General features: G+C 45.7%; 1 protein-coding gene across 4 annotated transcripts in view; it reads left to right on the forward strand.

Moving 5' to 3' along the window:
* Window positions 1-26,906, forward strand: part of DGLUCY (D-glutamate cyclase) — a 126,988-nt gene that overhangs the window by 11,596 nt on the left and 88,486 nt on the right. For all 4 annotated transcript variants that reach the window (XM_044272548.1, XM_044272547.1, XM_044272545.1 and 1 more), the window contains 6 exons: window positions 5,116-5,269; window positions 8,033-8,231; window positions 9,923-10,073; window positions 12,921-13,043; window positions 13,787-13,984; window positions 26,036-26,296. In XM_044272548.1, the coding sequence (XP_044128483.1) occupies window positions 5,116-5,269; window positions 8,033-8,231; window positions 9,923-10,073; window positions 12,921-13,043; window positions 13,787-13,984; window positions 26,036-26,296 (1,086 nt within the window). The remainder of the gene's footprint in view (window positions 1-5,115; window positions 5,270-8,032; window positions 8,232-9,922; window positions 10,074-12,920; window positions 13,044-13,786; window positions 13,985-26,035; window positions 26,297-26,906) is intronic.

Consider the following 26,906-nt stretch of genomic DNA (forward strand, 5'->3'; position numbering starts at 1 on the left):
GGGAAATTTCCCTATTTGGTCTATTATCCCTGTGTACCAGCACATGTAGCCTAAACGCGGCAGGTTTTAACAGCGGAATTGTGTGTAGGAAATCTGCAGTGTCTACAGAAGGAAGTGGATGAGATTTTCACAAATCTCATTCAGATGCTGCAAAGGATTTGCACCAGAATCCACACATTGCTTGACTTGCGGTCTGGATTTATAAAATCCTCAGCAAATATCTGACTCGGATTTCATCCTTAGCAATGTTAAAGGTAACATTTGCACCAAATCTGCAGCAACATTCACACAAAAAAGTCACGCAGTACAAAAATATGTGTCCAACTATTTTAGAACAGTGATTTGGCTTTGAAAACACACGCCACCCTCAGGGCATCTGTCAGCAGCTTTGTACCTAGGACACTGGCTGACCTGTTACATGTGCACTTGGCAGCTGAAGGCATCTGTGTTGGTCCCATGTTCATATGTGCCCGCATTGCTGAGAAACATGATGTTTTATTATATGCAAATGAGCCTCTAGGAGCAACGGAAGCGTTGCCGTTACACCTAGAGGCTCTGCTCTCTCTGCAACCGATGCACCTTTTGCACCTCGATTTACAGGGCCAGGCAGTGAAAACGTCATCACACCTGACCCTGTCAATCGAAGTGCAGAGCGTGCGGCAGTAGCTGAGAAAGCAGAGCCTCTAGGTGTAATGGCAACGCCCCCGTTGCTCCTAGAGGCTCATTTGTATATATTAAAACATCAATGCGGGCACATGTGAACATGGGACCAACACAGATGTCTTCAGCTGCCAAGTGCACATGTAACAGGTCAGACAGTGTCTTAGGAACAAATCTGCTGACAGATGCCCTTTAAAGCCAATGGTAGAAAGGTTGCGCACAACCTGTGACATGCAGCACAAAATTCGACATATATGAATTTTTTGCGACTGTTGAAGTCACAGCATGTAGCCATTGACAACCATTTGATCACATGTAGCTGTTATTGATTTTTGATTCAGCATGCTGCAGTAATCCACCTTGACCACTAGATGGTGCCGCAGGTACTATTATTGGTATACTGTACAATAAACTAAAATTGAGGGTCCTTGTCTCCTGCCGAAATCTGGTCTCCCTTTTACTTTCTGATTTATTTATTGCTATTCCAATAAAGTGAAGAAAGGTTCATTTTATTGTCTAGTGATAACTGGTTTTGCGACTTTTGCGACAAGGTGATCAGGGCATTTTGACCCCTGCGGTTTTCTTCCCTTATTGCCCAGGTGTTCAGCTGGTAACGGTAAGTCATACTGACCGCTGCATTTATTCATCATAGAAGCTAAAATGTAACAGGGAGAAAACTATTAGCAAAAAGTCTTTAGTAGATATCCTAGAGCCTTGTTGCATGTGTTTTCGGAGTTGATGCGCATCTCCTCGTCTGAATGAGGACTAAACACTTGAAATTTAGGCATAAGTTAACACGTGGCAGATTTGTTGTACTAATTTCTGAAACTGTTCTATACATCTGGGGTTGCCAGAAAGGCATTCACATGCAAGAGAAAAAAATGCAATTGGAATGGATTTTTCGGTTGCAGAAATTTTTATCAATGTACTCTCAGGGTGCTTTCACATAGTGTTTTATTTAGGGGTCTTTTTCTGCACTTTCATTTTTAGTGGATTATATTTTTTTTTGCTGCTAAAACGGCAGCTACAGATATAAGCTGAAGGTCTATAGGCAAATGCAGGAGACCACTGCTCCTGTTGTTTTTGATTGATTATGGTTAATGCACATGACCTTAGTTTTTGTCCGCATCCGATCTGCATTTTTGGCGGACTGGATGTGAACCCATTTATTTTAATAGATTTAAAATTTAAATAGAACATGTCCTATTCTTGTCCGTTTTGCAGACTAGAATAGGCAGTTCCTCAAAAAACGCATGCATTTGTACTGCAGTTGCATTTTTTTTTTTATTTACAGCTGAAACATGTTAAATCACCAATTAAATTACAACATTGACTTAACGTGTTTCACTTGTAAAAAAAATTATAATATTTTTTTTTTCAATACATTTCTAAAAAAAAAAGCAACAGAAGTGTTAACCTGGCCTTAAAATGCAGTTTTGGCTGCACAGCTTCCACAAGTGAAGCACACTGAGGCCCTATCTTTCAGTGACTGGGGCTGTCCTGCCGGGTGGCTGGGGCGCCACTCTGCACAGGAAAAACTGTGAAGGGGATGCAGCACTATATAGGCATCTACATAATCGGGATCAGTGGGGGTCCTGGAGGTCAGACCCCCACTGACCATAAAGTTATGGCATATCCTAGTGATATGATATGGGACCATCCTTTTTAAAATGGGACAAATACGAATGAAACTTTGTATTGCACATCCGTTTTTTAATCATAAGGCCCCTTTCACACGGGCGAGATTTCCGCGCGGGTGCTATGCGTGAAGTGAACGCATTGCACCCGCACTGAATCCGGACCCATTCATTTCTATGGGGCTGTGCACATGAGCGGTGATTTTCACGCATCACTTGTGCATTGCGTGAAAATCACAGCATGCTCTATATTGTGCGTTTTCCACGCAACGCAGGCCCCATAAAAGTGAATGGGGCTGCGTGAAAATCGCAAGCATCCGCAAGCAAGTGCGGATGCGGTGCGATTTTCACGCACGGTTGCTAGGAGATGATCGGGATGGAGACCCGATCATTATTATTTTCCCTTATAACATGGTTATAAGGGAAAATAATAGCATTCTGAATACAGAATGCATAGTACAATAGTGCTAGAGGGGTTAAAAAAAATTATAAATAATTTAACTCCCCTTAATCCACTTGCTTTGCGCAGCCCGGCATCTCTTCTGTCTGTCTTCTGTGCTGTGTGCAGGAAAAGGACCTGTGCTGACTCCGGTCATCACATGATCCATCACCATGGTAAAAGATCATGTGATGGACCATGTGATGACCGGAGTGACGTCACCAAAGGTCCTTTTCCTGCACAGAAGACAGACAGAAGAGATACCGGCTGCGCGAGCAAGTGGATTAAGGTGAGTTAAAAAAAAAATTTTTTAACCCCTTCAGCACTATTGTACTATGCATTCTGTATTCAGAATGCTATTATTTTCCCTTATAACCATGTTATAAGGGAAAATAATACAATCTACAGAACACCTAACCCAAACCTGAACTTCTGTGAAGAAGTTCGGGTTTGGGTACCAAACATGCCGATTTTTCTCAAGCGCGTGCAAAACGCATTACAATGTTTTGCACTCGCGTGGAAAAATCGTGCATGTTCCCGCAACGCACCCGCACCTTTTCCCGCAACGCCTGTCTGAAAGAGGCCTAAGGGTGCTTTCACACTGCAGTATTTTACATCATGCCAAAACCAGGAGTGGATCGAAAACACAGGAGAGGTGCAGATCTTATCACTATCCGTTCTGATGCGAAATACTATATGGTGCCATGGTGATGGACCATGTGATTGGAGCATGTGATCTGATGTCACCACAGGTCCTAGCCGGTAATTCATCATTAAAGAAGTAAAGAAGAGACCGGGAGACCGGGAACTAAGCGATCAAAAGGAGAAGGTAAGTTAATTTATTTATTTATTTTTTAACCCTCAATTGATCACCTACTAAGCATTCTGTATTCAGAATGCTATTATTTTCCCTTATAACCATGTTATAAGGGAAAATAATAACGTCTACACAACACCGAACCCAAACCTGAACTTCTGTGAAGAAGCTCGGGTCTGGGTACCACAGTCGGTTTTTTATCACGCGCGTGCAAAACACATTGCACCCGCGCGATAAAAATTGAACATCGGAACGCAATCGCAGTCAAAACTGACTGCAATTGAGTACCTAATCGCGCGGGTTTGCTGCATTACACCGGGACGCATCCGGACCTAATCCGGACACGCCTGTGTGAACCCAGCCTAAGGTGGAAATAATGCTTTTAGCCTACATGCACACGACCGTATGAATTTTGCGATCCGCAAAAAAAAAAATGGAAGACATCCGTATGCCATCCGTTTTTTTGTTTTTTTTTGCGGATCCATTGTAACAATGCCTAAAACGGACAAGAATAGGACATGTTCTATTTTTTTTGCGGGGCTACGGAACAGACATACTGATGTGGACAGCACACGGTGTGCTGTCCGCATTTTTTCCGGACCCATTGAAATTAATGGGTCCGCATCCTATTCGCGGAAAAAAACCGGAACGGACGCGGAAACAAACAACGTTCATGTGCATGTAATAAGATAAGGCCAAACACGACATGGAACAAAACCAGATACCATATGGCTCTATAGAGGAGATGTTAGCAATGGAGCAGATATTAGGGTGTCTGCAGCCAGTTACAGCATGCAATGGGGACACATTTACTAAAGTGTTTACACCTATTTTTGGGAAAAAAACAAATGCTGTTTTAGACAGTCTAATTTTATTAGTCGCATCTACTACTGAAATTGCGCTTGTTTTAGAGGCTTTTGCGTTCACCTATTTTGATTTTTTTTTTTTAAACGAATTCAGACATTTTCTAACTTTTGCCTTTTTTTTTTTACGCCTGAAATTGTCGCAAAACCAGTCTAAATTTTCCACCCCAAGGCTGGTGTACTTTTCTTTACCTGTTTTGAGTAGTGTGCAAAAAAAAATTGGACCAGTCTAAGTGAATATGAACCTGTCTAACTGAAAAGCAACCACCAGAGGTCAGACTAATAACAGTAAGCCTAGTCTAATTCATGAAGTGCTGCCAGACATTTAATAAATACAGTCTTATTTTACACCTAAAAACAGGAGAGCTTGATAAACGTGCACCACCATGTTTTCCTTCCTTTGAGGCAATTGTAGGACCGATGTGTGTGGCTTTCATGGCATTTCTTCTTCATTTATAGAGCAAGCATTAGGACATGTACCCATGGGTTGATGGGACAGGCCACTTGTGTGCATTTTGTGTGGATTTTGCACAAAGTTACTTTAACTTTCAGTGATTCAGCTCAGTATGATCGCAGTCCTGCGCCTATCATCACCCAGAAATATGTTACAAGTTTCAAGATCCAATTCAGATATGTAGAAATCTAGATCCCACGTTTCCTCTTGACGTGGCTTTGTGCTTTTGTTCCCCCCCCCCCCAGGGTATAACCAGGCGAACGTGGTGATTCTGAACAAGTCTTTAGCAAATGATTTTGAGAAATTTTGCCAAGCCAATAGTGGCCCGCTCCCTCTATTATACCGCAGTGACTCTGGGCAATGGAAATGTCCTCCACTAAGCAGTGACTCTGATATACGGTAAGGAATCCTTTATCTTACAGTACACTTGGAGTTTATCTTACTGGTAAATGCAACCAGTGGTTACTTATTTTCAGCCATTTCAGACTGGGGAAGAGACAGCTTATGATTATCAAATGATGTCACATATACAGTGGGATGCGAAAGTTTGGGCAACCTTGTTAATCGTCATGATTTTCCTGTATAAATCGTTGGTTGTTACGATAAAAAATGTCAGTTAAATATATCATATAGGAGACACACACAGTGATATTTGAGAAGTGAAATGAAGTTTATTGGATTTATAGAAAGTGTGCTATAATTGTTTAAACAAAATTAGGCAGGTGCATAAATTTGGGCACCACAAAAAAGAAATAAAATCAATATTTAGTAGATCCTCCTTTTGCAGAAATTACAGCCTCTAAACGCTTCCTGTAGGTTCCAATGAGAGTCTGGATTCTGGTTGAAGGTATTTTGGACCATTCCTCTTTACAAAACATCTTTAGTTCATTCAGGTTTGATGGCTTCCGAGCATGGACAGCTCTCTTTAAGTCACACCACAGATTTTCAATTATATTCAGGTCTGGGGACTGAGATGGCCATTCCAGAACGTTGTACTTGTTCCTCTGCATAAATGCCTTAGTGGATTTTGAGCAGTGTTTAGGGTCGTTGTCTTGTTGAAAGATCCAGCCCCGGCGCAGCTTCAGCTTTGTCACTGATTCCTGGACATTGGTCTCCAGAATCTGCTGATACTGAGTGGAATCCATGCGTCCCTCAACTTTGACAAGATTCCCAGTCCCTGCACTGGCCACACAGCCCCACATCATGATGGAACCAGCACCATATTTTACTGTAGGTAGCAGGTGTTTTTCTTGGAATGCTGTGTTCTTTTTCCTCCATGCATAACGCCCCTTGTTATGGCCAAATAACTCAATTTTAGTTTCATCAGTCAACAGTACCTTATTCCAAAATGAAGCTGGCTTGTCCAAATGTGCTTTAGCCCACCTCAAGCATCACTTTTTGTGCTGTGGGCGGAGAAAAGGCTTCCTCTGCATCACTCTCGCATACAGCATCTCCTTGTGTAAAGTGCGCCGAATGGTTGAACGATGCACAGTGGCTCCATCTGCAGCTAGATGATGTTGTAGGTCTTTGGTGCTGGTCTGTGGGTTGACTCTGACTGTTCTCACCATTCATCGCTTCTGTTTATCCGAGATTTTTCTTGGTCTGCCACTTCGAGCCTTAACTTGAACTGAGCCTGTGGTCTTCCATTTCCTCAATATGTTCCTAACTGTGGAAACAGACAGCTGAAATCTCTGAGACAGCTTTCTGTATCCTTCCCCTAAACCATGATGGTGAACAATCTTTGTCTTCAGGTAACTTGAGAGTTGTTTTGAGACCCCCATGTTGCTACTCTTCAGAGAAAAATAAAAGAGGAGGGAAACTTTCAATTGACCCCCTTAAATACTCTTTCTCATAATTGGATTCACCTGTGTATGTAGGTCAGGGGTCACTGAGCTTACCAAGCCAATCTGAGTTCCAATAATGATTCCAAAACCTTTAGAACTAAATAAAATGACAACAGTGCCCAAATTTATGCACCTGCCTAATTTTGTTTAAACAATTATAGCACTCTTTCTGTAAATCCAATAAACTTCATTTCACTTCTCAAATATCACTGTGTGTGTCTCCTATATGATATATTTACCTGACATTTTTTTGTCGTAACAACCAACGATTTATACAGGAAAATCATGACGATTAACAAGGTTGCCCAAACTTTTGCACCCCACTGTATGTGACTGATATCAGTCGCTCCTCTTATAACGCTCCAGCACTGATATAACCTCCAGAGTCATTACATCATATGTGACTGATATCAGCCACTCCTCTTATAACGCTCCAGTACTGATATAACCTCCAGAGACATTACATCATATGTGACTGATATCAGTCGCTCCTCTTATAATGCTCCAGCACTGATATAACCTCCAGAGACATTTACATCATATGTGACTGATATCAGTCGCTCCTCTTATAATGCTCCAGCACTGATATAACCTCCAGAGACATTACATCATATGTGACTGATATCAGTCGCTCCTCTTATAACGCTCCAGCACTGATATAACCTCCAGAGACATTTACATCATATGTGAATGATATCAGTCGCTCCTCTTATAACGCTCCAGCACTGATATAACCTCCAGAGTCATTACATCATATGTGACTGATATCAGCCACTCCTCTTATAACTCTCCAGTACTTATATAACCTCCAGAGACATGTACATCATATGTGACTGATATCAGTCGCTCCTCTTATAATGCTCCAGCACTGATATAACCTCCAGAGACATTTACATCATATGTGACTGATATCAGTCGCTCCTCTTATAACGCTCCAGCACTGATATAACCTCCAGAGACATTTACATCATATGTGACTGATATCAGCCGCTACTGATATAACCTCCAGAGACATTTACATCATATGTGAATGATATCAGTCGCTCCTCTTATAACGCTCCAGCACTGATATAACCTCCAGAGACATTACATCATATGTGACTGATATCAGTCGCTCCTCTTATAACGCTCCAGCACTGATATAACCTCCAGAGACATTACATCATATGTGACTGATATCAGTCGCTCCTCTTATAACGCTACAGCACTGATATAACCTCCAGAGACATTTACATCATATGTAACTGATATCAGTCGCTCCTCTGATAATGCCGCTACACTTGAGAATTTTTGATTCAGCGTCTTTTGTATGTTCCAGGACGGACTGCCTTCTGTATCGGAAGTATGAACATGGCATCTACACTGAGAGCCTAGCCAGTCTGGAGAGTTACTCAGACCAACTGAAGGATATGGTGACTTTCTACCTAGGTTGCAGCTTTTCCTTTGAAAGTGCAGTGCAGAAACTGGGAGTACCTGTGAGAAATGTGGATCAGCAACGGAACGTCAGCATGTACACGGTAGGGGGGCTGAATTCAAAATTGGGGAATAAATGAAGAATATGATTGTAGATGATAAGTGTTAGCAGTCTGGCATAGGCTGGGTTAAAAGTATTACCACCTTTGGGCATTATAGTCCACCATCAAGAAAGGTGCTCAAATAAACTTGTTAGTGTCTATTCACACATTCTGTCTGCTTTGCTATTTTACAGATTTGATGGCTTTGCAGGAATAGTTGTTTGTCAGACAAACGTCTGACAGTAAGAAAAAAGAAGATTCTATTTTTAAATTTTTAAATTATTTGTTTTGCTGCAGTTGCACCAAAAGCTGCTTTCACAGCCGCACTGGTTGTCCTTGTACATAGACTGCAGATTATCTAATGTGACCTAACAGCTTATCTCTAATAACTATAGCCTGAGCTCCCACAATGCACTGCACGCTAATGATTCATATGATGTAACGGTACAAAATAAGTAAAATATTAGCAGTATAATCCACTGCTACAGGTGAAACTCGAAAAATTTGAATATCGTGGAAAGTTCATTTATTTCAGTAATGCAACTTAAAGGGAGTCTTTCACCTAAGCTGAGCGTTTTAGACCGCTCAGATCAGGTTATAGACTCTTTGACCCTCATTACAATCGTACCTTTCTCTTCTGTGTCCCTCGTCCAGATCATGAAAATAACACTTTTTAAACTTATGCAAATGATCTTCTGAAGGTGCCCAGGGGCGGCGTTGCCCAGAAAAACACACCTCCAGCCGGCGGACGTCACGAGCAGCACCAGAGGACGGCAGACTGGGAACTGGCCCGCACCTGCGCACTGCTTTGCCCATTATGGGCAGAGGAACATCCTTTCATATTGCGCATGCGCAGGCCGGCTGTCTTTAGTTGGCCGGCGCATGCGCAATATGAAAAGCTGTTCCTGTGCCCATAATGGGCAGAGCAGTGCGCAGGTGAGGGCCAGTTCCCAGCCCGCCGTCCTCTGGTGTCACTCGTGACGTCCGCCGGATGGAGGTGTGTTTTTCTGGGCACATCGCCCAGTAACACCGCCCCTGGGCACCTTCAGAAGATCATTTGCATAAGTTTAAAAAGTGTTATTTTCATGATCTGGACGAGGGACACAGAAGAGAAAGGTACGATTGTAATGAGGGTCAAAGAGTCTATAACCTGATCTAAGCGGTCTAAAACGATCAGATTAGGTGAAAGACTCCCTTTTAAAAGGTAAAACTAATATATGAGATGGATTACATGCAAAGCGAGATATTTCAAGCCTTTATTTGTTATAATTTGGATGATTATGGCTTATAGCTTATGAAACCCCAAAGTCACAATTTTGAGGTCCCCTTTGCTCAGGGGGTATGGATTAATTAGCTGACTAGAGTGTGACACTTTGAGCCTAGAATTTTGAACCTTTTCAGCAGACAGAAGTCGGCCATCATGATTGGTCTTTCATGCTGTTCTTTCAAATGATCGTTGGTTGAAATCAGCCATTTCGGAAAAAAGCATGCCATATTAGCTCTTCTCCAGAAGGAAAAAAACAGCCCCTGAAGGTCAATGTCCAACTCTCCCAATTTGCACAGCATCTATATACAATTTTTTTTTAAACCCATGTCATCATTCCCATTGGGAGACAGCACTTTGTAACAGGATGAATGCTTGTGTCTCTGTTTTTCATATAAGTTGTTATGCAGTTTGATTATTTCTCTTGTAGACGACTGTTCCGTGTCATGAAGTAGGCAAGTTTTCCTGTAATCTTGTGGTGACCATGAGACCAGTTCCACAGGAGAAGCTGGAGGCTGCAGTCATTGCTACACACCCCATGAAAAAATCCCACGGGGCCCCGGTGCACATTGGCTCCCCAGGTCTGTAGTCCCCCTACAGCATCCTGTTATTAACCCTTCACTATAGAATGTGTCGGCAGATAAGAACCATTTGGCCCATCTAGTCTGCCCAATATACTAAATACTATAGATAGCCCCTGGCCCTATCTTATATGAAGGATGGCCTTATGCCTATCCCATGCATGCTTAAACTCCTTCACTGTATTTGCAGCTGCCACTTCTGCAGGAAGGCTATTCCATGCATCCACTACTCTCTCAGTAAAGTAATACTTCCTGATATTACTTTTAAACCTTTGCCCCTCTAATTTAAAACGATGTCCTCTTGTAGCAGTTTTTCTTCTTTTAAATATTCTTTCCTCTTTTACCTTGCTGATTCCCTTTATGTATTTAAAAGTTTCTATCATATCCCCTCTGTCTCGTCTTTCTTCCAAGCTATACATGTTAAGTTCCTTTAATCTTTCCTGGTAAGTTTTATCCTGCAATCCATGTACCAGTTTAGTAGCTCTTCTCTGAACTCTCTCCAAAGTATCAATATCCTTCTGGCGATATGGTCTCCGGTACTGAGCACAATACTCCAAATGAGGTCTCACTAGTGCTCTGTAGAGCGGCATGAGCACCTCCCTCTTTCTACTGGTAATTCCTCTTGCTATACACCCAAGCATTCTGCCAGCATTTCCCGCTGCTCTGTGACGTTGTCTGCCTACCTTTAAGTCTTCTGAAATAATGATCCCTAAATCCCTTTCCTCAGATACTGAGGTTAGGACTGTATCACTGATTTTATATTCTGCTCTTGGGTTTTTACGTCCCAGGTGCATTATCTTGCACTTATCAACATTAAATTTTAGTTGCCAGATTTTTGACCATTCCTCTAGTTTTCCTAAATCCTTTTCCATTCGGTGTATCCCTCCAGGAACATCAACCCTGTTACAAATCTTTGTATCATCAGCAAAAAGACACACCTTACCATCGAGGCCTTCTGCAATTTCGCTGATAAAGATATTAAACAATGTGGGTCCCAGAACAGATCCCTGAGGTACCCCACTGGTAACAAGACCTTGGTCTGAATATACTCCATTGACTACAACCCTCTGTTGCCTGTCCCTCAGCCACTGCCTAATTCATTCAACAATATGGGAGTCCAAGCCCAATGACTGCACTTTATTGATAAGCCTTCTATGTGGGACAGTATCAAAAGCCTTACTAAAGTCTAGATAAGCGATGTCTACTGCACCTCCACCATCTATTATTTTAGTCACCCAATCAAAAAAATCAATAAGATTAGTTTGACATGATCTCCCTGAAGTAAACCCATGCTGTTTTTCATCTTTCAATCCATGGGATTTTAGATGTTCCACAATCCTCTCCTTAAGTATGGTTTCCATTAATGTCCCCACTATTGATGTCAGGCTTACTGGCCTATAGTTGCCCGATTCCTCCTTACTACCTTTCTTGTGAATGGGCACAACATTTGCTAATTTCCAATCTTCTGGGACGACTCCTGTTGCCAGTGATTGGTTAAATAAATCTGTTAATGGTTTTGCTAGTTCACCGCTGAGCTCTTTTAATAGCTTTGGGTGTATCCCATCAGGCCCCTGTGACTTATTTGTATTAATTTTAGACAGTTGACTTAGAACCTCTTCCTCTGTAAAGACACATGCGTCAAAAGATTCATTAGTCTTCTTTCCTATCTGAGGTCCTTCTCCTTCATTTTCCTTTGTAAAAACTGAACAGAAGTATTCATTGAGGCAGTCAGCTAGTTCTTTATCTTCTTCCATATACCTTCCTTCTTTAGTTTTTAATTTGGTAATTCCTTGTTTTAGTTTTCTTTTTTCATTTATGTATCTGAAGAATGCCTTATCGCCTTTTTTCCCTGACTGAGCTAATTTCTCTTCTGTCTGTGCTTTAGAAGCTCTTATAACTTGTTTGGCCTCTCTCTGCCTAATCTTATAAATTTGTCTGTCATCCTCATTTTGTTTGTTTTTTATAATTCCTAAATGCTATCTTTTTGTTTTTAATGATTTTGGCCACTTCTGCTGAGTACCACAGTGGTCTCTTCCTTTTTTTGCTTTTACTGACAAGCCTAGTGCATTTATCTGTTACCTTCAATAGTGCCACTTTTAAGTAGTCCCATTTCTCCTGGACTCCAATGAAACTGTTCCAGTCTGATAGGGACTTGTATACCACTAATCTAATTTTGGAAAAGTCAGTTTTTCTAAAATCTAAAACTTTTGTTTTTGTGTGGTGTGACTCAGTCACTGTACTTATAGTAAACCACACTGACTGGTGATCACTAGATCCCAAGCTTTCCCCTACAGTAATATCAGATACCAAATTCCCATTTGTGAATACTAAATCTAAAATGGCCTCCTTCCGGGTTGGCTCCTCCACTACTTGCTGTAGAGATAATCCCAGTAGGGAATTTAGAATATCTGTACTCCTGGCAGAACTATCTGCTACATCTTGTTGTAGGGGTTGTCTAGGGGACAGATATTGGTGACCTATCCTCAGCCCTGAGAACCCCGTATATTCAGCAACTGTATATTAAGGCAGTATTATCCCATATCACACCATATCATGTATCTCCTCTCCAGTGGATAACTCATAAATGCTTCTGGCTGGATCGTGTACTTGCAGTGGGGTTGGCAATGACAGACTCTCAGACTCCTGGGGTTAAAAATCCAAATAGCGCTTTATTTGCTCCTTGGCGCAGCACAATTCATGGCATCCAAGTTAATGGCACAGAAGCTGTGGCACATAACACTATCTAAGTCTCAATGCATTTCGTATTTATTGCACACCCTAGTAATGTATTGGGTTCTGTATAATATTCATCTAAATGACAATTTTCTCTTATCGTTCGCTGTGCAGATTTTCTTGGGATTAATGATCTTCAGAAGACTGATTATGGAGAAGCGGTGCAGATGCATCCCGGCGATATCCCTGTGTTTTGGGCTTGTGGTGTCACAGGCGTCGAAGCTGTTGTTAGTTGCAGTAGGTATCGACAAAGATTCGTACATAATCTGCAAGACCCATCTTTAAAATGACTGATGTACTACTAATCAAAGCTTCTAACGGAGTAGATGGTTCTCACACTTCAGTTGATGGATATATGAATTAAATGGAGTAAAGCTCAGAAACTCTAATAGTCAATTCATATTAATCAACCTTTGAAGTCAGTTTCCTGCCACATAGACAACCTTTGTGTGGGGAGGCATTATTTGTTGGGGGCGCTGAAGATCATAACCTATACTCGGGCGTTACAAATGCTTCATAGATTGAGTTGAGTTAGACCTTTCATATAGGCTTTCTCTCAGAGTTGCATCAGATTTATAAAGTGTCCATTTTCCATGAATATGTTGCAAGGACATCACAAATAAAGCCAACTATCTTTTACAATACCATTTATACCTGACCCTGTAGCTTCCCCCTACCATCGATTCCTCTAGTGCCAGGAACTGGAAGCCATGTTCATTTGCAGAATACAGAAGCAGAAGTAGTTACAATCAGCACTGCCTTTTACCATCACCTCTAAAGTATAGAAGGGGAATAGAAGAATACTGAAATCTTGCCACATCTTGAGGTCTGTGTGGATACGTTTTAAGAGAAATTTTGCTTGTCCTTGGTGTCCCTTTAATTCGATTTAATACTGATTAGACTTTTGATTGCAGATTATTTCCGTGCCTTGTGTGTGTATGGACAAGGATAAATCACTGGCATTGTAATTGTTCTTGCAGAATCCCCCTTGGCTTTTACCCATTCTCCAGGCTGCATGTTTATTACTGATGTTAAAAATGAAGACGCTTCAGACCTTTGCGCCAAAGAAGCTCCAAAAGTTGTTCAGATCTCTTCTGATCCTCTGCATTACAGCCTAGTCTCACAGCGGACAGCTGAAAAAATCAGATCACTGGAAGAAATTGTTGGCATAGACCCAGGTAATAATATGTGATAAATGAAACCTGATTAGTAAAGTCCTCTTAAGCTGGATTTACACGGGCCGATTGAGCGGTCGATTGTCAGAAAGGAAGCCTTCCTTCCCTACAGTGGAGGAGACACATTTACATGTAGCAATCTCCTTCACAGTATGAAGATGAGGGATTGCTATTATGATCTCTCGTCCTCATACAGAGTCATGGTTTCTGAGCAGCAGATCGCTGTATAGACGATTTGCTGCCCAGATGCCATGATCAGTGTTGCCTGCGTGAACGACAGGATCACCCGATGAATGAGTGTTTCGCTCGTTCATCAGGTGATCGGTGGCACATTTACCTGGCCAGATTGCTGTTCCCGATAATCTGCCTGATTCTCTGGTCCATGTAAATGCACCTATAGTGACTATAGATTGTGTGACCCAAATTTATGAGAAACCATTGTCTTAACAGGGGTTACTCACAGCCTTGTTTTATTGACTCCGCACTGTTGGCTTCACAGGTCATATTAGGCTGAAAATTTGCCCAATCATCATTGTATAATAAAGTGTTCTGAAACTTTTTACCTACAATTTACAACATACCTGGTGCCCTCAGTTCTGGGGTGGACTGGCAACTTTAAAAGGCCCTTGGAAAAAAAATCCAATGGGGTTGCCCCATTTTCTAGGGGGGTCCATATTGAGAGAATGCGAAGCAACACAAATAGGCTTGGTCCCCTATAAACAGAGTATGGCCTCATTCACACGACCGTTGTGTGCATCCGTGGCCGTTGTGCAGTTTTCTTTTTTTTTTCGCGGACCCATTGACTTTCAATGGGTCCGTGGAAAAGTCGGAAAATGCACCGTTTGGCAGCCGCATCCGTGATCCATGTTTCCTGGCCGTGAAAAAAATATGACCTGTCCTATTTTTTTCACGGCCAACGGTTCACGGACCCATTCAAGTCAATGGGTCCGTGAAAAATCACGGATGCACACAAGATTGTCATCCGCGTCTGTGATCCGTGTCCGTGATCCATGTCCGTTTTTTCAGATCATTTCAATGGCAAACTTGACTTAGATTTTTTTTTCATTTTTCATGTCCGTGGATCCTCCAAAAATCAAGGAAGACCCACGGATGAAAAAACGGTCACGGACCTGCGGACCTTAAAAAAAAACGGTCGTGTGCATGAGGCCCATCTCGAAAGTTCTCACCTCCTGTTTCTCTGAAAACATGTCCGACTCAATCTCCCCAACCATACTATGGGAGGCCCATAAAGCTGTGGTGGGTGGGTGAATTTATCTCCCTAGGCACTCATGCTAAATCCTGCCGGACCAAGGAGGTTGACTCCCGTATGTCTGATATTGCTAGGCTAGAGAGGTCCCATAAACAACCCTTGGCATCCTCGATCCGAGTTGATCTCACCAAATTGCAAGAGCATTTCAAACAGCTTCTCAATCTGAAAGCTGCAAAAGCATACTTGTACTCTCAGCACAGGGTCTATCAACATGGCAACAAAGGCTCTAAATTTATGGCCTTGCTAGACAAAAGCAGACAACAGCAATTACACATCAAACTAGTAGTCTCCGAGTCGGGCTCTCCAGTCACGGGGACACAGGGCATCGCACAACAATTCCAACGGTTCTATGCCTCCCTATATAATATACGGGAGGATGAACCTCAGACCTAACGGCCCAACGTAAACTTGATAGAGCCGCCTTCTTGGACCGATTGTCCCTCCCTTCACTAACCGACACCCAACGATCCGAACTAGATAAACAATTTACCCTAGAGGAACTCAAATCGTCCCTCTCGTCATCCCCTCAGGGCAAGAGCCCAAGCCCCGACGGCCTTCCCATGCAATACTACAAATCCTTTCAGGAGACCTTACTTCCTCAAATGCTGAACACCTTTAACTCACTGACGGAAGGAGCAGGGTTCCCGACACAAACCTTAGCAGCACATATAACAATTCTACCAAAGGACGGTAAAGACCCCTCCCTTTGTAGCAGTTACCGCCCTATATCTCTCCTTAATGTAGACATTAAGCTCTACGCAAAACTGTTGGAAAACCGATTGAATGCTATACCGGGTCTTGTAAATGCCGAACAAGTGGCGTTCGTGAAGGGGAGGGAGGGAAAGGATAATTCGCTGAGGGTCCTACAGTTGATTCAGTTCGCCCGGTCTACTAATACCCCTCTGGCTCTCCTATCCACTGACGCAGAGAAAGCGTTTGACCGAGTGGACTGGATCTTTATGTCCCAAGCCCTAGCTAAATTTGGGCTACCGCCACACTTTATCTCTAGAATAATGGCACTTTACTTTACCCCCACTGCATCGGTACGAGTCTTTATCCTTTACCTTCCGAATTTCCATCGGTACATGTCAGGGATGCCTTCTGTCCCCTTTACTTTTCGTTCTGACGATAGAAATGCACATTCAATACATCAGGCAGCATCCAGACGTTATAGGCATTACAGTGAGAAAACAGGTACACCTCACGGAAGTGTACGCGGACGATCTCCTAATACGTTGAATCCTGATGTTTCTCGCTTGTATCATTGGGGGACACAGAAGACCATGGGTATAGCTGCTGCCACTAGGAGGCGACACTAAGCAAAAAATGGTTTGCTCCTCCTCTCAGCTATACCCCTCCTGCAGACACTGAGCTAATCAGTTTTAGCTTAGTGTCCGTAGGAGGCAGACATGTTTTCCTGTAGGTCTGCCAAAGATTTTTATTTTTTATTTTTCCGATTAGACTACAGGCGGCCTCCAACCACCTGTTTTCCCCACACTTGAGGGGGGAGACCAGTGGATCCTCAAGCCCGCTGCTCGTTCCCCACCTTTGGAAGACAAGGAGGAACAGTGGATCTCAAATCCTCTGTTACCCGCCAGCTACAGTGTCACCTTGATGCAACTTCCAGAAGTCCCCCCTGTTACCAGTGTAGCCACCCTCCCCATGGGGCAGCACACTGAGGAAGGTGACACTGCTGGAGTCGGGGTGGGCAGAAACCGTCTAGGCAAGTATTACCTACCTTTCCCTGCTGGCCCCCACCCTCATGGGGTTAATCTTCCTCCCTTCCGCCCTGTACTGGGTTCTAGGGGTTAACCTTCTGCTGGCTCTCTAAAGTGAACACAGTAAAATGTAAATTTTCCTCAAAACCTTGGCCTCTAACTGGCCCCCTCATTTTCCTCCAGGCCCGGCGGTACTCCAGCGCTCGCAGGCCTCCTTGGGCGGCCGCTGCTTTCTCTCACAGGGCATCGGTACCAGGGCCGGACTGGGGATAAAAACCAGCCCTGGAAAAAGTTGCATACCAGCCCCACAGCATTGCGTCATTATTTACTTGTTTATAATAGGAGAAAGCATTCATTTTAAAACACGTGTGTAAACACGAATATGCCCCACGATAGCTCTTTTGTAGAACCCCCATTGTTTATATTATCACAGTGTTTTCCCCACCAGGATGCCTCCAACTGTTGCAAAACTACAACTCTCAGCATGCTCAGACAGTGTTTTACCACGCCCTTTGACCCGCCCCTTTTTTGTTGGCCACCTATTTAATGATTGTTGCATGCAACATTTTACTTGACCAGCTATTTTAGATATTCTACGGCAGTCCTGTTACAATCCCCCCTCTTCCCCCCCCCCCCCCATGAGCCTTTCGACTAAATAATACAAATATTTATAAAATCTCACCGATATGCTGCAAAAAAAATTAAAAATCTGCAATGTAAAATCGATAATAAAGATCAACTACAAACAAACATATTTCACATGAAAACTTACAGTTACTTGGCTTGGCCTTGGGGATCTCGGACGCCACTTCAACACTTTGGCCGGGGGCTCGGCGGAGCTAATGTCGTGCTTTATCCTAATGAGAAAGATTTCATAATAAGGATTTGGAGAAGGGGCAGAGGGATAGCAGAGCCGGGAAAGGCTGGTGCTGCTACTAGGGGGTCATACCATGGGGGAGTAATAAAGCCCACCATAATGCCCCCCCCCAGTAGTAATGATTCTCCTTATAATGTGCAAAACATACCCCTTTGTAATGCCCCCAGTTGAGCTACGGTTCCCATAATGTGCCAATATAAAATACCTCTCCTCAGTGCCCCCGTAGATGACCCCATAGTACCCACCATAATGTGTCCCAGTATAAAATGCCCCTATACAGACCCCCCATATAAAATGCCCCTTCTGTTTAGCCTCAGTAGATGCCCCTATAGTGCCACCCAATAATCTGCCAGTAATAAGTACCCCAAAAGATGCCCCCCTTATCATGTGCCAGTAATAAGAGCCCCCCTTATCATGTGCCAGTAATAAGAGCCCCCCTTATCATGCGCCAGTAGCCCCCTTATGTTCCAGTAGCCCCCCTTATCATGTGCCAGTAGCCCCCCTTATCATGTGCCAGTAACCCGAGAGCCCCTCCTTTGTGCCAGTAGCCCCTCCTATTATGTGCCAGTAGCCCCTCCTATTATGTGCCAGTAGCCCCTCCTATTATGTGCCAGTAGCCCCTCCTATTATGTGCCAGTAGCCCCTCCTATTATGTGCCAGTAGCCCCTCCTATTATGTGCCAGTAGCCCCCCTTATTATGTGCCAGTAGCCCCCCTTATTATGTGCCAGTAGCCCCCCTTATTATGTGCCAGTAGCCCCCCTTATTATGTGCCAGTAGCCCCCCTTATTATGTGCCAGTAGCCCCCCTTATTATGTGCCAGTAGCCCCCCTTATTATGTGCCATGCCAGTAGCCCCCCTTATTATGTGCCAGTAGCCCCCCTTATTATGTGCCAGTAGCCCCCCTTATTATGTGCCAGTAGCCCCCCCTTATGTGCCAGTAGCCCCCCCCTTATGTGCCAGTAGCCCCCCCCTTATGTGCCAGTAGCCCCCCCCTTATGTGCCAGTAGCCCCCCCCTTATGTGCCAGTAGCCGTCCTTATCATGTGCCAGTAGCCGTCCTTATCATGTGCCAGTAGCCGTCCTTATCATGTGCCAGTAGCCGTCCTTATCATGTGCCAGTAGCCGTCCTTATCATGTGCCAGTAGCCGTCCTTATCATGTGCCAGTAGCCGTCCTTATCATGTGCCAGTAGCCGTCCTTATCATGTGCCAGTAGCCGTCCAGCGATGCAATGCAGGCCTCTTCCAGCCTGTGTCCCTCGCTATACGGATCAGGCGGCTCGATGACGTCATTGCACCGCCTGCACCGGCCTCTGATAGATTGCTAGCACTAGGCCGGCAGCCTATCAGAGGAACAGGAGGGGACACACCTCTCCCTCCCTTGCCGTAGCATAGACATCTGTATCGCCGTCCTGAGGACGGCGATACAGGTGACTATGGAGATGAGCACTTCCACAATGGAAGCGCTTATCTCCTGCTGTGCCCTGCCGCCGGCCGCCCCCACTTGTCACCAGGGCCGCGGCCTTGTGGCACTCAGGCCTGCCGGCCTAACGGGAAATTTCCCGGTATCCCGGCAGGCCAGTGCCACCCAATAATCTGCCAGTAATAAGTGCCCCAATAGATGCCCCCAATCATGTGCCAGTAATAAGAGCCCCCCCACCATCATGTGCCAGCAGCCAGAGCCCCCCATATCATGTGCCAGTAGCCAGAGTGCCCCCCTATTATGTGCCAGTAGCCCCCCCTATTATGTGCCAGTAGCCCCCCCTATTATGTGCCAGTAGCCCCCCCTATTATGTGCCAGTAGCCCCCCCTATTATGTGCCAGTAGCCCCCCCTATTATGTGCCAGTAGCCCCCCCTATTATGTGCCAGTAGCCCCCCCATTATGTGCCAGTAGCCCCCCCCTATTATGTGCCAGTAGCCCCCCCCTATTATGTGCCAGTAGCCCCCTTATGTGCCAGTGGCCCCCCTTATGTGCCAGTGGCCCCCCTTATGTGCCAGTAGCCCCCCATCATGTGCCAGTAGCCCCCCATCATGTGCCAGCAGCCCCCCTTACGTGCCAGTAGCCCCCTTACGTGCCGGTAGCCCCCTTACGTGCCGGTAGCCCCCCCTTATCGTGTGCCGGTAGCCCCCCCTTATCGTGTGCCGGTAGCCCCCCTTATCGTGTGCCGGTAGCCCCCCCTTATCGTGTGCCGGTAGCCCCCCCTTATCGTGTGCCGGTAGCCGTCCAGCGATGCGATGCAGGCCTCTTCCAGCCTGTGTCCCTCGCTATACGGATCAGGCGGCTCGATGACGTCATTGCACCGGCCTCTGATAGGCTGCCGGCCTAGTGCTAGCAGTCTATCAGAGGAACAGGAGGGGACACACCTCTCCCTCCCCTGCCGTAGCATAGACATCTGTATCGCCGTCCTGAGGACGGCGATACAGGTGACTATGGAGATGAGCACTTCCACAATGGAAGCGCTCATCTCCTGCTGTGCCCTGCCGCCGGCCGCCCCCACTTGTCACCAGTCCGGCCCTGATCGGTACGCCCGTTCCCGGCCTCCTCTGTTCGGGGGGCAAGATCCCCCCTGACACTCCCGCTCCCTCCATGCGCTGCTCTCCCAGCCGAAAGTTCTTCTGGTCGGCCCATCTGTACGGTGCTTTGGAAAAGTAATAACATCACTCTTAAAAGGGTTCATAGCATTGGGGCTGTATGTAATTCCCACAGCTATTATTATTAACCCTTGGAGCTCCGCTCCTATTTTGGGCTTAGTTCCTATCGCCCATAGCAGTGTGTGACTAGCTTGTTATCCTAGTGCTTGTAGTGCCCCACATTTAGGCTTACTCTGTGTCCTCTCTACAGCTACAGCGGAGCCAGTGGCGCAATGGATAGGAATCGTGCTTGCCCGACTGCTAGCTACTTACGACTAGGATACTGTACATCCTGTAGCATTAACCCCTTCCATAGGCGGAGTACTTGCACTACCATTTGATACTATGCAGCATGTAGCATTACCCTCCTTCCTTAGGCGGAGTATTTGCACTACCACTGGATCCTATTCATTCTGTATCATTGCTCTTTTTTCATAGGCAGGGTATTTGCACATGGGACCCTATGCATCCGGTAGCAAGGCCTCTTTCCATAGGTGGAGTATTTACGTCACCACTGGATACTGTACAGCCTGTCACATTACTGTCCTTTTAAAGGTGGAATACTAGCAATAACACTGGATACTGTACGTCCTGTACCATTACCCTCCTTCCATAGGCGGAGTATTGGCACTACCACTGGATCATATATTCCCAGTAGCATTGCCCTCCTTCCATAGTGGGTGTATTTACACTTCAACTGGGTACTGTACATTCTGTGACATTATCCTCATTTCATGGAGTAATTGCACTACCACTGGATCCTATACAGACTGTAGTATTACTCTCCTTCCTTAGACAGAGTAATTGCACTTCCACCGGAGACCATATGTTCTGTCGCATTACCCCTTCCGCAGGCGGAGTAATTGCACAAATCTATAGGTGGACTAGTTGCACCACAATCGCATACTGTAGATCCTGTTGCATTACCCTCCTATTGACGGAGTAGTTGCACAACCAGTGGACCCTGTACATCTGTCGGGTTTCCCTCTTTCCGCCAGCGGAGTAACTCCACTACCACTGGAAACTGTTTATCCTGTTACATTTTCCGTCTTTCTTAGGTGGAGATGGGTACCACGCCCGCATAGTGTACGATCCTGTAGCATTACCCTCCTTCCATCGGCGGGGTAGTTCCACAACCAGTGGTACTTGTTCTACCAGTGGATACTGTACATCTTGTCGGGCTCCCCTCTTTCCAAAGGCGGAGTATTCCCACTACCTTTGGTATCCTCCACCCTATCGCATTATCCCCTTGTCGCATTCCATCCCGTTCCAAGGGTGGTCTCCTTGCTAGACACAGACAATCGCCTTACCCCCGTCATAGGCGGTATTTTGGCACTACCACGGGATACTGTGACTACTTTCACACTATCATTTTCCTCAGGTAGTCATTGTACGGATTGGGCTTGGGTGCTTATGTGGCAGCCTCTGTCTTTCCAGTGTGTTGACCCACGACATGCCTCTCCTCGTGCCTTGAGTCTTTCTGAGTTTTTCCAGCCCCAAGAGGGTGTCCGGCAAGTTGGCCACGGATCAGAATCCCAAACCTTCCTTCAAGCTGCGCCCTTCCTGGTGTTCCCGTCAACAGGGCTCCAAGTCCTTTAAACCTAAGAACTCTGCTGCATGGCAGGTGGATCCCGTCACCTTACGTTCGGGTGGGCGGCCGACTTAATTTGTTTCGGCAGGTTTGGCTGTTTCACGTCTCAGATGCGTGGGTGAGGGAGGTCGTTGCAGAGGGCTACAATTTGGATTTCAATCCTCCCCTCCGTTCCGTTTTTTTCAGTAGTCTCCGGCCTCTCCCGCAGCCGCAGACTCATTTTTTTTATTATTATTATTTTTTTTTCTGGCAATTCGCACGCTGCTGCAGCAAAGTGTGATTGTTCCGGTTACTGCGCGAGACTGTTTTCAGGGGTTTTACGCCAATCTCTTTGTGGTTCCCAAAAAAGAGTGGACGATCTATCCCGTTCTGTACCTCAAGGCACTCAACCGTTTCCTTCTCCTCCGCAGCTTCTGGACGGAGTCCCTGAGGTCGGCCATTGCGTCCAAGGAACTGGGGGAGTACCTAAGCTCGATAGACATCAAGGACGCTTACTTTTATGTGCCCATCTGCGTCAGTCATCAGATGTTTCTCCGGTTCGCAGTGGGTTCATTTCACTACAAGTTTGTAGCCCTCCCGTTTGGCCTGGCCACGGCTCCCAGGGTCTTTACGAAGGTTCTGGCGGCAGTCATGGTCCTGCTCTATGCCAGGGGGATCGTAGCGATGCCTAACTTAGACGACATCCTGGTGAAGGGTCCGTCGTTCCAGGAGCGCTTCGGATGGATCCTGAACAGGCAAAAGTCTTGTCTTTATCCATCGCAGCGGTTGACTTATCTGGGCATGGCACTGGACATTTGTCAGGCCAATGTGTTTTTGCCTCCGGATAAGCTATCCGCTCTCCGTCTTCAGATTCTCCCCTTGTTGCGGCCAGCTCCGGTTCCCGATCGCTGCTGCATGCGGGCTCTGGGGCACATGGTCTCTGCCTTCGAAGCAGTTCCCTGTGCTGGATTTCATACCCGAGCGCTTCAGCGAGCCATTCTGTCCAGCTGTGATCGCTCCCCAGCCTCCTTGGATCGGCCCATGCGTCTCCCTGCTCCGGTTCACTGGGCCCTCACATGGTGGATGGTCTCTCCGATGTTGACTTCGGGCCGCTTGTTCATTCATCTCCGTTGGAAGGTGTTAACAATGGATGCAAGCCTCAGGGGTTGGGAAATCTCTCTGTTCAAGGAGTATGGTCACGCGAGGAGAGCACTCCCTTCCAATGAATGTTCTGGAGTTGAGGGCGATTCAGCTCTCTCTGCGTCATTGGGCCGACCATCTCAGGGGTTGTCCGGTTCGGGTTCAGTCCGACACCTCCACAGCAGTGGCGTACCTCAATCACCAGGGAGGCATCCGGAGCCTGGAAGCCATGGCGGAGACAGCGCTGATTCTTAGCTGGGCGAAGAAACATGTTCCGGCAATATCGGCAGTTAACATCCCTGGATTGCAGACTTCCTCAGCCGGGAGCGTCTCGATCCTGGCGAGTGGGCTCTTCACCCGCAGGTCTTTTGTGCCATCTGTGAGAGGTGGGGTCGGCCGGATGTTGATCTCATGGCCTCAAGCTTCAACAACAAAGTAGAGGACTTCATCCCGCGGTACAGGGACCCTATGACCCTGACGTGCGACACGCTGGTGATTCCGTGGAGTCTGTTCATGTTTCCGTACGTGTTTCTGCCTTGTCCGCTTATTCCGCGTCTCCTCCGGAAGATTAGGTCCGAGGTACTACCCGTCATTCTCGTGGCCCCAGATTGGCCACGCAGGGTGTGGCACGCGTCCCTAGTCGCCCTTCTCGGCGACTAACCTTGGTGTCTTCCTCTTCGGGGGCCGAACTTCCACCCAAATTTAGAGTCGCTACATTTAACGGCATTGCTGTTGAAGCCGCCGTATTGAAGGCTCGTGGTTTTTCAGATGACGTGGTGCCGACCATGATTCCTGGTGGATGGCACATTACCAGATTTCCCGACGCTGCGTAATCAGTTTCCTTCTATCTCTGTGACACAGTTTACCTATAATCAGATAGCCCTAGGCTCCAGGACATTCCTGAAACTAGGCCCACTTCCACGAGAAACCACTTGGCTGGAACGATTATCTGCACTACGTTCCCCTGTCCCTAAACTTATCTCTAGGATATACATGGAACTGATTATGCTTCCCCTGGACTACATTAGGGCCTGGGAACAAGAACAAGAACTAGGCCAGACTCTCACCTCCCAGGAAATCTCACAGGTCTACAAACATAGCTGTGGCCCTTCCAGATGCATTACATTGAAGGAGACTAACTATAAATTGACATGCCGCTGGTATAAAACTCCTGTCATCCTGCATAGGATTAATGCTTTCATACCTAACCTTTGCTGGCGCTGTCTTTTTCACGTTGACACTTATGTCCACATCTGGTGGGATTCTGCCCTCATAAAACCATATTGGCAAAGAATTGGAGAGCTCATAGCAGAAGTCTGTCCAGTGGCTCTATCCCTGACCCCAAGGATTTTCTTCCTCGGGCTTCCCCCGGTGTTCCTGCCACACTTCAATAGACAGCTTTCCGCCACACTGGTAGTAGCCATGAAAGCGTTGATCCCCCTCCACTGGAGGGACACTGCTGCCCCCTCAGTCTCCCAATGGATCCACAAAGTAGCCCAAATCTCCCACATTGAAGAGCTCTGTTGTATAGCACAACGCAATCTCCCTAAGTTCCGAAGACTCTGGAATGCCTGGAGAGAATTTACGTCTACACTAACTTTCGACCTTTTGCCATGATCTTCTGCAAATGTCGGAGGCGTATCGCGGTGTCAGCGTCAGGGACTGGCTCCCCTAGGCGACTCATTGCCACTGATACTAGCGGTGGCCTCTGGTCCTCTTCGCTGAACTCGTGTTTCAGTCTGCTCTGAGGAGAAATAGATAAGGGGAGAAATAGATAAGGACTTTGCTATGTTGTTGTTCTGACTTTCACTCAGAGGTTATAGAGCTATGTTGGTAGTTGGCCGATCTTGGCCGAGTATTCTTGGTGAAACTATTAACCTACCTTAATATCTGGTTTCTGTTCGTGTTATGTATGCAAAAAATTAAATGGACTTTTTCCACATGTGATGTTTATACATGTCCTATGTCCTAATATAAAGTTAATAAAAAGACATTTGCAACAAATAGGCCTGGTCAGCAATACCATGTCATACCAGAACCATATACCAAGGAACAACCCGATATATTAACCCAAAAGCTGTCCCTCTGTGATGGACATCAGTACAGTAGATGCTATATTCTGTCCTTCTCCTCCATATGGAGCTGGGGGCTTAGGAGGTAAGATGTGAACCAGAGCAGTTGAATTCAGGAGGGCATGTATGGTTGCTGGCCAGGTATATGAGTACCTGATTGTCACAGAGTTAACTACCGCTGAGAGCTCACTATGTACCCAGCCAGCGGCAGAGAGGAGGGCTTGGGCGTTCCCCTGGGCATTGGCCCACCTGGAAATTTCCCTTGTAGGGTCTATGGCCCATCTGCCCTTGCCTCAGTTCCTCTCATGCTGCCTCCTTTCCTTCGTTATGTTCTCCTATAAGATTCCTTTCCAGATGGCAGCCATTGTCTCAGACTCCCCCATGCAGAACGCTGTAGAAAAGTCTGACTTCCTTCACTGCCCTTGGTTGATGATGTAGGCACTGTGCCCAACCAAAGGTGGCACGGGGGCTGTGTTAGGGCGTCTTATACTTTTCTACAATGCTCTGTCCGAAATGGTGTCAGCCATCTTGAAAGAAATCTGGTAGGTGAACAGAATGAAGGAATGAAAGTGGCACAGGAAGAATGTAAGGCACCAGGCTTGTTGACTATGCTTTCATGTGCAATCAAATTTTAGGATTTAATGCTTTGAGCAGGATGGATGATGAGAAGTTTAGAAAAATTATGTTGTCGCAACCTTGCTTCTATTGTATTAGTCTGTCTTTACGATGGAAACAGGTAAATACCTTACTGATTACGCAATTCATGTATTTAAAACAGGTAACAGGGGGATTAAGAATCTACTCATCAAGGATGAACTTCTGAAGTGCTGCCTCTCTCTGTCCCATGCCAAATCCATACTTATAACCACTGGATTCCCCACTCACTATCAGCAAGTTCCTCCTGAAGAAACGGACGGTCCTCCTGGAGCCCTTGCTATGGCGGCCATGTTGCAAGCCCTTGGAAAGAAGGTTGCCATTGTTACAGATGGGCATGCCATCGACATGAACAAGAAAATTGTTCAGGATGCCGTAGAGCAAGGTATTATCCCTATAGGATTATAAATGCAGAATTAGTAGGAATTAATTCCAAAGAGACAACGTCAGGGTAATCCTGCAGCGTAAGATAAAGCTCTGCTCACACATTCAAAACCCATTTTATTTAGGAGGATTCCACAGCAATCCAAACTAAAAAAAAGAACACCGCTTGCCCACAGCGAATGAATATACCGCTTGTTTGATAAAATCATCAGTAGGGCATGATATAGTTTTTAAAGGGAGGCTGTAATCAGGAATTGTACGGTTAAACCAGGCAAAATGCTCAGCTCAATTTAATGATATCTTTTACTTTGTGATCCATTGCTTCATTCAGGGATCCATATGCGGTTAAGCGCACTGAGCGCGGGCCTAGGTCACTCCGTGAACCCTTGCCCCTCCTGCTTCCTCTGCCAGCCCCTCCCTCTCCTTGATTGACAGTGCCCAACATGATGACTGTATAGGAACCTGGCCCTGTCAAGAAGGAGCGGGAGGGGCTGGCAGAGGAAGCAGGAGGAACAGAGTGGCTTACGCACGGCCTCGTGATCAGATCTGATTAGAACTGATCATTTGCATATAGATTACTTTTTTCCCTAAAATAAAGCAACAGATTTCTA

This window comes from Bufo gargarizans, chromosome 11 (genome assembly GCF_014858855.1).
Source record: "Bufo gargarizans isolate SCDJY-AF-19 chromosome 11, ASM1485885v1, whole genome shotgun sequence".
Classification (NCBI taxonomy): Eukaryota; Metazoa; Chordata; class Amphibia; order Anura; family Bufonidae; genus Bufo; species Bufo gargarizans.